Source organism: Sinocyclocheilus grahami, unplaced genomic scaffold (genome assembly GCF_001515645.1).
Source record: "Sinocyclocheilus grahami isolate Dianchi unplaced genomic scaffold, SAMN03320097.WGS_v1.1 scaffold79.1, whole genome shotgun sequence".
NCBI lineage: Eukaryota > Metazoa > Chordata > Actinopteri > Cypriniformes > Cyprinidae > Sinocyclocheilus > Sinocyclocheilus grahami.
The window spans coordinates 1304937-1320906 of NW_015505258.1; the positions used below are offsets into that span (position 1 = coordinate 1304937).

General features: G+C 35.0%; 1 protein-coding gene across 2 annotated transcripts in view; it reads left to right on the top strand.

The window, feature by feature from the left end:
* The first annotated feature begins 1513 nt into the window (after positions 1-1513).
* Positions 1514-15970, top strand: part of tpst1 (tyrosylprotein sulfotransferase 1) — a 46948-nt gene continuing 32491 nt past the window's right edge. The window contains exons 1-2 of one of the 2 annotated variants that reach the window (XM_016273529.1): positions 1514-1813; positions 9992-11004. In XM_016273529.1, coding sequence (XP_016129015.1) covers positions 10172-11004 — 833 coding nt within the window. In that variant the 5' untranslated portion in view covers positions 1514-1813; positions 9992-10171. The remainder of the gene's footprint in view (positions 1814-9991; positions 11005-15970) is intronic. The other variant, XM_016273530.1, reaches the window with a different exon arrangement.

Below are 15970 nucleotides of genomic sequence, written 5' to 3' on the forward strand. Positions count from 1 at the left end.
TTAAACTCATCCAATAACTTGTACAAGTCAAGACAATATTCAGTGGTTCTGTGGTTTTCTTTAATGCGCAGATTCGTTCAGTCATTTCTGTATGTTTAGGATGCAGTGAGTGTTTATGCAAGCAGCCACATGAAGCAAATTGCACAGAGGCCATATAGGAAGAGTGCACACTCGGGGGTGCCTGTCCCACTGCAGATTTGAACAGACCCATACGGCGACACACCATGTTGCACCACACAGGCTGTGATTTCCTGCCATTCTCTCAGGACCCATCTGTTCCCACTCATTGGTGTGCTTTCTCAGCACCATGCATTCCACTCTCCTGGGACATATTGTTAAAGATGCCATGTCCGACCCACCTGCTTGTTAGTCATTACATAGTCGGTCATATTTTTGTCATCTTTCACAGATGATATTTGAATAGCCGGAGCTACAGATCAGGAAAAACAGCCCTCCAGAGGGAATGTGACTTTTGTTTGATTGTCACTAAAATGTATGGTGAGAATAATTTTTCACAACCCCCTGAACTATGAAGAACTTCCTACTGAAATAAACATATGGAAAAATCATAATTAACTCATAATTAAATCTCCATTTAAAGAGCCCCTGTTCAAAGAGATCTGACCACAATGATGTTTTCGTTTTAAGGGAAAAGGGAAAAAGACTCCATTCTGAAGTGCTGTCCATACTATTATTATAATATAATATAATATAATATAACTCTGTTGTAGCTATTTCTTTTTCTACATGCTCTCAAAAATTCTGTATTCAAGACTAGTCGCACAAAGGTGTGCTGAATAAATCTGTTATTTGAAGAATGTCAGATCAGCTCCACATCTCCAGTGCGTTTGACCTGGGATGAACATGAAACATGGGCTGAGAAACTATGGTGATGGGAGCTTTTAGGGCCTCAAAATATCTTGGCTCTGGAGCAGCTGAGTGCTCTGTTTTCAAATTCAAATTCAACTTATTCTGCATGAGGATTATTTTGCCATGCGTTCCAACTCGTGATGTCTAAAAGAAACATTGGAACAAAATGTCACAAAAACGTAACAATTTTTTTTATTATGCCCTTATTAATATAACTACAAATGATTTCAGTTGTTTAATATTTTACTTTGTTCATATCAGCGATATTTGTTCCAGAAAAAAAATTAAAATGAAGTAGTCAGCCGCAGTCATAGTTTCTCAGCACAATTTCTCAGCTAACAGTAGGATGCGCTTTCCCTTTAAGAACCCTGTAAGACCACGGTGCTCTCTTGCAAAACACAACCAAAGAGGGCGGGGTTAAAGCAAACTGCGCGTTTTAACCAATAGCATACGTCGAAACAAACACGTCAAATAGCCTCTGGACCAATCGGAGTGTTGTTATTAAAATTTTTCTTCAGACAGTGAATGAGTAATCGTGTTGCCTGAGTGAGATAAAAGCTTCACACGACAGACCGTTGTTTATGATTCGGTCAGAGGAGATTTCAGATAAGTTACTTATATTTAAAATATATATATTTAAAATAATCGTCTAATTGCGCAACTTTACAATCCACCAAAATCAGGTCGTACTTGACAGTGCACTAAGAAAAACCTCTATATAAAGTTGAGGCGAAATAACTGGCATCTGGCAACCTAGTGAAGGTGACGCGCTTCGATGTGATACAGTTGTGGTGAGCGCAGCGTCGAGACGTTCAGAGTGTCGCATTTTAAAGCGGTGAATGGAACGGCTTAAGCGAATGGCACGACTGTGCGTTGGTCCTCGACTACAAAGAGTTCTTGTGTAACCCACTCATCGTCTGTCGTGACGGATCTACCAAACCAGGTGCGTTTCTTTACTCGTAATCCAAAAGTGTTGCAGCGTTACAATGTATTTGCATTACCGTCCGTTATAACCGCATCTCAATCTACTTTCCTTCGGCGAGAACCAAAACAACCCTTTTCCTTGTTTTAGTCCACCTTAAGTTTTTGAGTCTTTAAAAAACCGGTCTTACGCCTCGTATGTTTTGCCTGGGAAAAAATGATGCAGACTTTGCACGTGCCAACGTTTGAATTGAACAGTATAGAACGACAGATTGAACAGAATAGAACGACAGATTGAACAGTATAGAACGACAGATTGAACAGAATAGAACGACAGATTGAACAGAATAGAACGACAGATTGAACAGAATAGAACGACAGATTGAACAGAATAGAACGACAGATTGAACAGAATAGAACGACAGATTGAACAGAATAGAACGACAGATTGAACAGAATAGAACGACAGATTGAACAGAATAGAACGACAGATTGAACAGAATAGAACGACAGATTGAACAGAATAGAACGACAGATTGAACAGAATAGAACGACAGATTGAACAGAATAGAACGACAGATTGAACAGTATAGAACGACAGCCGTCGTGTCAGTGTGACATCAATCTGCTTTGTCTGTCAAACCCTGATGTGTGCATGTCAAATAAGATAAAGATAGAAATATAGAGTTGGAGACGACCTTTATCGTTTTATTTTAAGCACTACTATTCGTCCTGATTATATAAACCGGAATAATTTGTTATTAATTGTGTCAAAATTGGAATTATTCCTCGCAGAACTAAATTTGATGATTGGCAAGTGATTCTGTTTAGGTTTTTGTGAACAGAGTCCGTCTTTAGCCCCATGGCCTGGCAGTCACTTCAGCCAAATTCATAATTTATGGTCAGACAGCCCCTTGAGATTCAAAAGATTATTTTGGACAATAGAAATACCTTTCACTGAAATGAGGTTGTGCTTTGGCCAAGCATTAGTCCAATGAGAGTGACCGCTGACTGATTTTCTTGTCTGATTTGAGAGAGAGACAGATGTACAGACTGTTAAATGTGATGTATGGCACAGAAATGTATGTGTGTGTGTGAATACATATTCTTGACGGTTCCTTGGGGTTTTGGCTGACCCCTGAAGTTTACTAGTCTCCTAGACTTAAAAGTCTAGGACTAAAGTACTAAAACGAACTAAAGACTCCTAAAAGTTAACATTTCTGGTAAAATTCATGAAAATATTTTTATTTTTATTTTTTATTTTATACATTTTTTTATATTTATGTATTTATTTATTTCATTGGTATATTTAGCTTCCTTTTGAATAAGTTATTAAGAATTAAAAATTTCAGAGCATTAGATTACTGTCATACTACTGTGTCTGCTTAAACTGAAAATCTATTTGATGGACAGTCCTTTTTGTTAACACTTCTGCTGTAACACTAACTTCTCTTGTGGTTTCGTCTCACAAGCGCAACACTTGCATATTGATCTGTCCTTGCATTTTGCGCAATCATGATTGTGTACAGAGACCTGAAATATGGACTTTCAACAAAGACCTTCCTATGGTGTTGTGTCTCTTCTTTAGAGGCTAAAAAGCATTCACTGCCTCCGATGTCATGTTTTTAACCCTGATTCATTTGTGTGGTTCTTTGCGTGATCACTCAGGATTCTTCCAATAGTGGAGATAGTTCTGACCCAGCCACTAGAAGGCAGTGGAGATTGAGATGTTTTTAACTCCGAGATTGTCAGCCGATTCTGATGCTCAAGCACTATCATTTGTACCAAATGTGAACTACGGAGAAATTACTCGGGAGGTTTTATACTTGTGAGCTGATTGAATTGCCACTTCAAATCAGGTTTAGCACTGCTACACCGCACTTTGGGCATCTTAGATGAAACACTCTAGTCGGTGCATCTGAATATTAGATTAGGCCCTTTGGTTCTCAAGTCTACATTGTCATAGATCATTTTAAATGTGCTGCAAAATCTGTTCAGTATCGCACGATTCATTCAAGTTCATTCAAGAACCTAAAAGCCTCTCTCAAAATGTAGAAAATCGCTGTCGAAATGTGGATGTACTAATATGAAGTAATGCGATCTTAAAAGGCTTTCTACAGAAAGCCTTGGGGTTGGAGGTCACAAGAAATAAGACCGTCACAGATTAGCGAGTGCCTTAATGCCACTTTTTATCCCAGTGTCTGTTTCAGCCTCGAGTGAAGATTCAGGTTTAGCCAATGGCCAACAGATGATTACTGTTTAAGCAAAACAGATTTGACATTGCTATATTTTAGGGATGCACCATTAAAATTCTGATATAATTTGATGTTACAGATGATATTAAAATTCTTTTGTGCAAGCAAAAATAATAGCAAATAAATTGCATTTAAAATTAAATTTAAATACTAGAAATGTGGATGTACTAATATGAAGTAATGCGATCTTAAAAGGCTTTCTACAGAAAGCCTTGGGGTTGGAGGTCGCAAGAAATAAGACCGTCACAGATTAGCGAGTGCCTTAATGCCACTTTTTATCCCAGTGTCTGTTTCAGCCTCGAGTGAAGATTCAGGTTTAGCCAATGGCCAACAGATGATTACTATTTAAGCAAAACAGATTTGACATTGCTATATTTTAGGGATGCACCATTAAAATTCTGATATAATTTGATGTTACAGATGATATTAAAATTCTATTGTGCAAGCAAAAATAATAGCAAATAAATTGCATTTAAAATTAAATTTAAATACTAGGCATCACAACAATATTAACTTATTGTAAGACATATTTAAATAATTTTTTTCAGTGTTATTAAATTATTAGTGTTTTTAAAGATTAGCTTTAAAGTGATAGTTCACTCAAAAATGAAATGACTTAGATGCATATATATGGTTTAAACAGCCATTCAGATTTTTGTATTCACAGTGGTGACACAGCACCAAATACTTAAATATTTAGACTTAATAGGCTATTTATTTTCAAACATTTTTTTTTACATTTTAATCTGGACTGCAATATGCCCTAGATGTTGTTTGAAAATGTTTTGATTCTTTATTGTTTGCTATAAATGAAGGGAACGGCAAGCGGCTCAATCATTTTATTAAAATCGTAACTGAAATGAAAATTTCATTAATCGAACTACTGCTGGCTTGCATTTAACTGTTTCCAAATATGTCACAGCGCATGAAAGACACATAAGAGACGCGTGATATAATTTGACCGGTCATAGTCATCTAGTAGGCAGTCATTGCTGTAGTTTTAACATTATTACGAGAACATATTCCAGATGTCTTCAAGATTGATCACTATATAAAATCGTCAGATTGCCCACCCCTACATTACACTATGCTGCATTTCTATTGTTCTAAAAATGTGATGCTCAAGTTAAAAAAAATTTTACTTCAAAAAAATTTATCTCTAGCATTTGCATTTTTGTTTTTCATTTGATGCCTTATGTCTTGGGTTTTTTAATGCAAAAATATGTTCTGTGTGAATGGCCCCTTGTTGGACAAATTAAACTGGTGAGAGTTTCTGCTCAAAAATTGCCTCGTCTTTCGGTACATATGAACTCCTCCCTGAATCTATCAACTTAGTGAACAATAATCACTCAAACCCTCTCTTTTTATTTTGGGACCACAAGAACAATCATTAAAATGTTGTATTACAGTTTTACTCAATCGATTTGACACATTTCTCCAAACTCAGGTCACTGTTCTCAAAACAGTTAACACGGTAATATGAATACTTTGTAATTTTCCTAAACAGATTGAACTTTTCATTCATTTCATGCAAATTACAAATCATGCAAATAATTTTCTCAAAACAATGTGCACAAAACTCTCTAATGTTTTCACAATAGTTATTACAACCAACCAATACTTTAAAATAGCTGAAAAAAGGGTTTACACAAATCACAAACATTTATGAACCATTTGTCCAAACTCAACAAACAAAACTCTGTAATTTGACATTCGATCAAATGAAGATAGAATATTTTCGATTGGCCCTAAACTGATAACTGCTCGGTTAATTATACACTCAACACAGGAAATGCAGTTTTCCTAATCGTTTACACATTAATCATAATTGCTTTAGAGTAATAATAAAAGGGAACGTATACAAAGAGCAAGAACAAATATGCAAATAATAATAATAAAATATAGTTAAAATAAAAAAAATAAAGGGGGGATAAAGAAAGAGGTGTAAGTCTCTTAGGTGGTGGAGTGGGTAGAGAAAGGGGTGTAATGAAAGAGAAGATAACGAGTGTTACAGGTAGAAAGAGATGAGCAGAGAGGAAGATGTGAGAAAAGAGGAGAAGGAAAGGGAGAAGAGATAAGTAGGGAGGAGGGTATTGGTGTAGTGGAAAGAGCAAGAGCAGAAACTGTAAGACATGGACAGAGAGGAAGTGGACAACAGGGTGGAAGGAGAGGTAGAAGGTGCAGATGAATTTCAGATGAAATCAGAATTACCCTAATTGACCATGTAAAAAATCATGGCCTCTCCTTTAGAGGGGAGTTACTATTTCAAAACACTTATAAAGGGTTGTACTATGAGTCATAGTACAGATTTTTTGTCTTCCTGGGACAACTTCTGTTATTTACTGTAAAAGTCCAAACATTTTTCAGAATTTAAGTTTGAGATCATTCAGGTGAACAATCAAGATTATTTTGAATGGAACAGCAGCATTAATATGGGACAGAACAACATCACCAGCCTCAAAGGAACAGGCCTGTGGAGATGTTGAAACAGGAACTTTTCAAGCATGGATTCAACTTTCTTACATTTTTTTTTCTCCTATGATGCAAGTGCAGCAAATATGTGGTCTAGATAAAATGCAATGAAATTCTCTTCCAGATGTAAATGAAAGGCAAGATCAATAATTCATGTATACAGCAAACACACACGTGTGTATAGTGGTGGCCAAAATGATTAGAACACTAGTATTTTCATATATATATATTTATATATATATATATATATATATATGAGCTGTAGTTATCAGAAAAGTTTGTTTGCAGTTCTTGCTGCTAAAGGTGGCACAATTGTATTTTTTATATATATATATATATATATACATATACATATACATATACATATCTTTGTCTATCTGTCTGTCTAAATTAATATATAATTAAACAATATTTTATTATTATTATTATTATATAATTTATAACAAAATACAGTATTGACCGAAAAATATATTGGCTGATTTATTGTGCATCTCTAATGCAGACTAAAGCAACCACCTAACAACCTTATCAACTGCATAGCAACATATTCAGAACACCTTAAGAACCACATGGCAATGGCTCACAACACCGTGCACAGGTAAACAACGCACAGATTTTCTTAAGAAATATAAAAATAGAGTTTACATCATGATCTCCAGGGATTCTCCCTTGCCGTTTCTCCTCTTATAGTGTGTTTAAGCGCAATGCTGTCACAGGCCAACATGTGCTACACTGATCGGCGCTTTGGTCAGAGAATAGCACAGGAAAACCTTGTAACAAACCCAACGTGCCAGAGCCAGAACAGTGTGGTCAAGTTTTATGCGCGCTGCTTGTTTTGAGTTGGCCACCCACTCCTTAAGGTTGTGTAGAGCACGGTGCAAATTAAAGACTGCAAGGTCATACATCTTGTAGCTGCTGGAGATGTGTTCTCTGTACATTGAGAGTGGGAGGAAACATGAGTCAATCTTAAGATATCTGACCAGATCTGTCTCTTATTTCAGACTACTATATCTCGCAAGTGTCGCTCTCCAAAATCCAATTGTGCTTATCGTCCAATATGTTGAAGTCTGATACTTTTTGTCCTCGCTAGCATTTTTTTTTTCATTCAGTCCATTTGCTTTGTTAAAAGCTTCTTTTATTTTTGTTTCCTTTGCAACAATTTTTTTTTTGTTTGAACAGGGCAGCTAGTATTAATTTATATTGGGGTTTTTTTGCAGTGCAGTTTATTAGAAAATACAATTACAATGATATTCATACACACAATTACTCAAATACATCTATTTTATGCTGATCTTGTTTTTCATTTTTGTTTTTAATTAATTTTAATATTTTGGGGATCATGGTGTTGTCCTGATATCCTAAAGGAGAAAAAATGTTTATTTTTTTATTTTTTACAAAACCAAAAGTGCTTTATAGGGCTGCACAACTAATCAAATTTCTAATCGCGATTACAATTATGTATGCCACAAACGTAATCATTCAAAGCGGCAATTCAAAGTTCACTTATGTTATTCTGCACGCTTAAGATATGTTTTTTTCTTTCTACATGTTATCTTAAGGGTTTTGCCATTGTTTTAGTTTTAGTATAACATAAAATTACCATTCATATTTTTAGTTTTTTTATAATTTAAAGAAGAAACCAATCCGATGTATATTTGACATTTGAGGCGTACTTCTATAGAAAAGCACTAAAAGTTTTTCAGTTCGTGTTTTTTCAGCTTGTTTATTTTTATATAAAAATACGGCATGCAGTTGCACCAAACAATGGTATAAACATCATTCAATGTAAATTGTGATAATCGTGATTAATAATCGCAATTACTATTTCAAGGGAATAATCGACCATTATGATTTTTGTCGTGCAGCCCTAGTGCTTTATTATTATTTGAAAAACCAAATCTGAGTAGACTCATCTGATTGTGCATTAAGGTCAATATTAGTGCTGTCAAACGATTAATCGCGATTAATACAAAATAAACTTTTGTTTACATAATATGTGTGTGTACTGTGTATATTTATTATGTATATATAAATACACACACATGCATGTATATATTTCAGAAAAATATGTAATGTTTATATATTAAAAATATTTCTATATAATATAAATTATATGAATATAAATATATACATGTGAATATTTTCAAAATATATACTGTTTTTGTGTGTATTTATATATACATAATAAATATACACAGTACACACACATATTATGTAAACAAAAACTTGTATTTTTGAATGCAATTAATCGCGATTAATTGCATTCAAAAATACAAGTTTTTGTTTACATAATATGTGTGTGTACTGTGTATATTTATTATGTATATATAAATACACACACATGCATGTATATATTTCAGAAAAATATGTAATGTTTATATATTAAAAATATTTGTATATAATATAAATTATATGAATATAAATATATACATGTGAATATTTTCAAAATATATACTGTTTTTGTGTGTATTTATATATACATAATAAATATACACAGTACACACACATGTATTATGTAAACAAAAACTTGTATTTTTGAATGCAATTAATCGCGATTAATCATTTGACAGCACTAGAATATATATCATTTTAATTTTAAATATGTTTAATAAATAAAAAATTGACAAGACAACTATAGTTGTCATTTGGTTTGACTCCCCAAAAACATACAAAAGTTTATTAAATAATAATTCATTAAAAAAATAATAAAAATACTATAAAACTATAAAAAAATAACTAAAAACATGTAAATACTACTGTAAATACCTTAAAAACACAAATTATTAATGGATGTGTGCAATCATATGTGTTCAAGGTGTAAGGAAAATATATTTTTATGTTTTACTTTGTTACACCACATGACATTTTTAGAGGCATTAAATTAAAACCTTTTCGAATCTGAGTAGACTCATCTGATGTCATCTGACATCTGACGTGTACGCGTATTGGTCAATATATTAATTTTAATTTAAAATATATTTCATAAATTAAAATGTATATACAATTTATATGACGTAAACTAATTTGACCTTTTAATGACAAGACAACTATAGCTGTTATTTGGTGCGACTCCCCAAGAACATACAAATATTTATTAAATAATATTTAATTTAAAAATTTTTTTAAATATCTAAAAATACTATAAAAAATATGTTAAAACACAAATTATTAATGGATGTGTGCAATCATATGTGTTCAAAGTGTAAGGAAAATATATTTTATGTTTTACTTGATGGTTACACTACATGACATTTTTTAGAGTCATTAAATTGAATCCTTTCTTGAAAATGTTCCAAAACATTTTTTAAACCTCATGAAACATAAATACAAAGAACACATTTCCAAGAATGTGTGTTTAAACTAGATCAATAAAAGGTCATTACCCTTATAAACGGACACTCTTATTTGTCATTGACCCACACATGCTGTAATCATCTGAGGTTCACTGAAGTATCTGTTCTGTTGTGTTTCAGGCCTGATGGATTCAGGTACTCGACGAGAGCTGCGTACAGCAGACCCCAGCCTCCACTTGCTCCTTCACGGCCAGTCCTGAGTATCGGGCGTTCACCACATACCTTTCCTTTTTCTGCTTCCTTCTTCCCCGTCTCACTCCACCGCTGGCTCCTCAACCAGCCCTCCAGCTCGCCTCCGAGATGATCGGCAAGCTGAAGCAGAACTTACTGGTGGCCTGCCTGGTCATCAGCTCCGTCACGGTCTTCTACCTGGGTCGGCACGCCATGGAGTGCCACCAGCGGATAGAGGAGCGCAGCTCGCCGCTGGTGAGCAGCCTGCGCACCACCCTGCGCACGGGCCAGAACCTCAGCACCCCCTTCATCTACAATAAAGACATGCCTCTTGTATTTATCGGTGGCGTCCCTCGCAGTGGCACCACTCTTATGCGGGCCATGCTGGACGCTCATCCCGATGTGCGCTGTGGAGAAGAAACCCGTGTCATCCCTCGCATTCTGGCCATGAAGCAGATGTGGAGCCGCTCCGGCCGGGAGAAAATGCGGCTAGACGAAGCTGGAGTAACAGACGAGGTCTTGGACTCAGCCATGCAAGCTTTCCTTCTGGAGATTATCGTAAAACATGGGGAACCGGCCAACTACCTGTGTAATAAAGACCCATTTGCTCTTAAATCACTCACTTATCTGGCTAAGATCTTTCCTCACGCTAAGTTCATCCTCATGATCCGTGACGGCAGGGCCTCCGTTCACTCCATGATCTCCCGTAAAGTCACCATCGCCGGGTTTGACTTGAGCAGCTATCGGGACTGCCTGACGAAGTGGAACCGGGCCATAGAGACAATGTACACTCAGTGTCTGGAGGCAGCGGACAAGTGCCTGCCTGTGCACTACGAACAGCTCGTCCTGCACCCAGAAAAGTGGATGAGAACACTTCTGAAATTCCTGAACATTCCTTGGAACGATGCAGTTCTGCACCACGAGGAGCTCATTGGGAAAGCAGGAGGCGTTTCGCTCTCCAAGTAAGTGCCGTTGACTTGTGGACTATTTTACTTTGTGCTGGGTCAGGGGCTTCCTCTCTGATTTAAACAATAAGCTATAATTGTTTTCTTGTTAAAGGCTAAGCAGGATTTTAAGCACTGCATTCCGGCATGAGTATCTTGGGCTTACGAGCCATCTGGATTATTTAAGCTTGGTTCAGTTATCTTATCTAGTTAATGTCACCAGCCATTTGTGTTACACAGGCTATGTTTGTCATACTATGGTGATGATTACGGCCTATGGCCTACAATTTTTTTTCTTCCAAAAATGTGACCCTGGACCACAAAACCAGTCTTAAGTCGCTGGGGTATATTTTTAGCAATAGCCAAAAAAACATTGTATGGGTCAAAATTATAGATTTGTCTTTTATGCCAAAAATCATTAGGATATTAAGTAAAGATCATGTTCTATGAAGAAATTTGGTAAATTTCCTACCGTAAATATATCAAAACTTAACTTAATTTTTTGATTAATAATATGCATTGCTAAGAACTTCATTTGGACAACTTTAAAGGCGAATTTCTCAGTATTTAGATTTTTTTTCACCCACAGATTCCAGATTTTCAAATAGTTTTATCTCGGCCAAATATTGTCCTGACTCCTGTCCTAACAAACCATACATCAATGGAAAGCTTATTATTATTCATTATTCAGCTTTCAGATGATGTATAAATCTCAGTTTCGAGAAATTGACCCTTATGACTGGTTTTGTGTGTGAAATAGCATGTGTAATGACGTTTCGAACAGACGTATGCGTCATTGCTTTTACAAGACTTGCATATTTTATAAAACAGAAATAAATACAGATATTTAGCATTTTTATACATATGTAAATATTATATACTAATACTTATTAATAATAACTGATAACAAGTTATTATTAATAATTATTTTTTATTTTGAATAATATTTAGTTTGATCTATACAATAAAAAAATCATGATTCACATTACTAATTACAATAAAAAAAATAACTAGACTACATTGCTGTCACATAACTTGTACATTTTATTCAGTGTTAATATATATTATTATTTAAATTTTTATAATTTCAGTTTTATTTTAAGTTCAGTTTAAGTAATTTTGTTTTTTGTATTAATTGTTATTTGTATTCATTTCTGTTGCTTTCATTTATTTCTATTTCTGTTTTAGTCATTTTAGTATTTCAATTTAATCTTATTTCAGTTTATTTTAGGCAGTATTTCAGATTTTTGTTTTAAGTTTTCCATCTCATTTATTTTATTTTAGCCTTTCACAGGGTTCGTACGGTCATGAAAAACCTGGAAAATAAAAAAATAACTAGACTACATTGCTGTCACATAACTTGTACATTTTATTCAGTGTTAATATATATCATTATTTAAATTTTTATAATTTCAGTTTTATTTTAAGTTCAGTTTAAGTAATTTTGTTTTTTGTATTAATTGTTATTTGTATTCATTTCTATTGCTTTCATTTATTTCTATTTCCGTTTTAGTCATTTTAGTATTTCAATTTAATCTTATTTCAGTTTATTTTAGGCAGTATTTCAGATTTTTGTTTTAAGTTTTCCATCTCATTTATTTTATTTTAGCCTTTCACAGGGTTCGTACGGTCATGAAAAACCTGGAAAAGTCATGGAATTTTAAAACACCAATTTCCAGGCCTGGAAAAGTTTTGGAAAAATAAATAAACCCAGAAAGTTTTGGAAAAGTCATTGAAATCTATTTCACAAAACTCTGTATAATAGAATTGTGTTTAATCAGGTCCTGAATTTCGGTGCGGGATTGCGCATAGGCTATATCGCATAGTTTTACTCATTCCCGCAGCTTTTGACTTTAAAATGATGGATATTCACACATTTATACAATAGCCTATAGCATGTAGGTTTGATGAGTAAATAATCAAAAGTAAACTTGCCTAATCGGGTCATTGTTGCATCGTCAGACAATTTTATTATTTATTTGCACGTCTTTTTAAGCCATTCGGTACTCGCGCGCTCCAGAGGCGGTGCGCAGTCACATCCACTTTTAGTTTTTGATAGTTTTAGTTTTATTTATCAACAAAGGTACAGATATTTAGAATTTTTAGTAAATAAAAAATTATGTAAATATTTTAGCATGCATAAGGAATTTGTGTAAAATATTCAAATTTTAGTAGTCTGATCAATCGGTTAGGGAAAAAATCTATTAAATATTGTGATTTGATTCATCTGTTTATTCATCACAACGTAAATTGGCGGTAAAGTCAGAAAGTTTCATACTGTGGATTGTATACTGTATACTGCAGAAATAGTCAGACTAGTATGGTAGTGTGCTATTCCAAACATAAACAACACTTTGTGTTCATTTATGTGTATGTGCAGCAGATGTGTGTGGGTGTTTCTCTCTCTCTGTCAGACTATAACTGTACATGTGCTAAAATTCTCACTGACCAGTGATAAATTATTTTCAGTTCTGGCTGAAAACAACTTGATAATCCCTCGAGTGCAGTTGAGTACACGTTCTGTTTGACCACAGTATGTTGTGTTGCAGCTTCTAGGGCATGTTCATGAATCTAAACAGTTTTCTGCACAGTTCATGCCCTGAATAGAGCAAATGAAGGGTGTAGATCACCAGCAACATTCCTGCAGCAGTAAAACATGTTGTTACATGTTGGAACGTGAGTCCCGATGTTTTTTTTTCCAATAGAAAAAACTGATGTATAGTGAAAAGACTGTCTTAGTTTGTTAAATTCAGGTCTTTTTTCATTTTTTTTTTTTGTAAATGCAACCTCGTTTTGTCAAATGCTACTCGGAGGTAATTTGTTTCTGCACTTCAGGGAGTTACATATTCAAGAACAAAACAAGGTTAGTCACTGTTTCATTAATCACTCCAGAAAAAAATCCCAGCTACAAAGTTTTGGTCATATGGTGTGGATGTGTTTTTAGGCACTTGGATATACACATGGCCTGCAGAAGTCATTGAAATCTTGAACGCACAAAGGGTCACCACCATTAACACATAAATCAGTGGAGCCCCTTTATGTCCCACAAAGAAATTTGGCTTCTGTCTGGTGTCCATTTATAGAAATAAAAAGCTTATGGTCAGAGAGGGCCCACACGTTTTTCTTTTTTTATTTGGATGCTGTAGCATATCACTTCTTTCCCCTCTTTGTTCTCAAAGCATCTCTGGTCTGCCTTTCATCTGTGGTCTGTCCAAAATCTGTGAGCTGGGTGAACTGCATACTTATTCTGCCCTTCCTAGATATCCAACCTCTCTCTTTCTCATGTTCAGTCATAACTACTTTCTTTGGATGAGAGCTGTGCAATATAACAACAACTTTTTTCTTTTTCTTTTACTTTTGCCTTTTAACAATATTTGATATTGGTTGTTGTTGTTAATATACAGTATTTACAGTAAAGGATTATTCAAAATGCAAAGTTACTGTAGTTACAAAACTGTTCATACAAGAAGTAAAATACAGTGTCAATTTTTTCACTAAACAATGACATACAATCATTATTTTACTATATGCTCTTAGTACATTAATAAACGTTAATATTTACCTGCAAATGTTTTTAATAAATAGCAAATACAATGTTAGTATTAAGTGATGCTGCATACAAATCTTTGAAGAAAAAATTTAAAGTTGAAAGATTAAATAGGATTTGGCTATATATTAAAGGGGTCATATGATGCGATTTCATTTTTTCCTTTCTCTTTGGAGTGTTACAAGCTCTTGGTGCATAAAGAACATCTGTAAATTTGCAAAGACTAAAGTCTCAAATCCAAAGAGATATTCTTTATAAAAGTTAAGAGTTAACCACGCCTACCTAAAACAGCTCGTTCCAGATCCGTGCTGGTCGCTGAGGAAATACATCAACTTAGTGCTGTAGATCGCTGGATCGGCTTTCACCGTTTTCACTGCTCCTTACACCATCACAGTATGGTGAGGGGTGTAACATTTCCGTCTCACGCTTGAGGTATTCGGCCAATCACAAAGCACTGAATAGCTGGCCAATCACAGCACACCTCGCTTTTTCAGACGATGAGCTTTGTAAAAATCGACGCGTTTCAAAAAGGCGGGAACCTTTATATACAACAATAATGTACAGTATGTGGAAAATAATGTGTTTTTTAAACTTTAAAACGCATAAACAAATTTCATTACACCAAATACACAAAATAATGTTCTTTTTAGCAGCATCATATGACCCTCTTTAAAATATTATATAAAAATCTAAATGTTTAGCCTTTTCACTAAATTTGATATAGATTGTTGCTTTTTATATGCAGTATTTGCTCTCGCTCTTAAATTGCTAAAACAATTGCTTAAATTTGCTTTTTTTTCAATAAACACAAGAATGCTTGCTTTATTTACTATATGCTCAGAATAAAGTAATAAACAGTAATATTTACCTGCAATTTTATTTTTATAGAAAAAAACATTGCAGGTAAATATTACTGTAAATATTAAAGCAAATGGTCCAAATTCTTTGAAGGAGTATTTTTCATATTTGAGTTTACATTAGAGCCACTGTTAAGTGTGTCAAACAACTGTTCCCTTTCAGTCGGTCACTCTCAACGTCACGTCGGAGGACCGACGAATTGGGATTTCGCTTAGAGGGACCAATCTACTTCGAGTGTAAACTAAACGAGCCAATGCACATTGGCATGCGATTATTGCATCCAGCTGCTGCTGATCACAGCGTGAGTATAAGTAGGCAGCAGATGCAGCGCATATTCAGCTTTTCGCTTCGGAGCTGAGCGATCACATCGTTCTGCTCCTGACTACTCTACTGAGAGAAGAAGACTGAACGAGTTCAGCGTGCTCTTGGAGAGCACCTGTTGCCATCGCCGAGGGCGGCCCCCCTGCCACCGCCAAAACAAGAGCAGCGCTCCTGCGGCCTCCAGCAAAGCTGTGCCATGGAGCTGGTCGAGGGCAGCCGCACCGCCCGTCCAGGCCCCCGCCAAACCTGGTGGCAAGC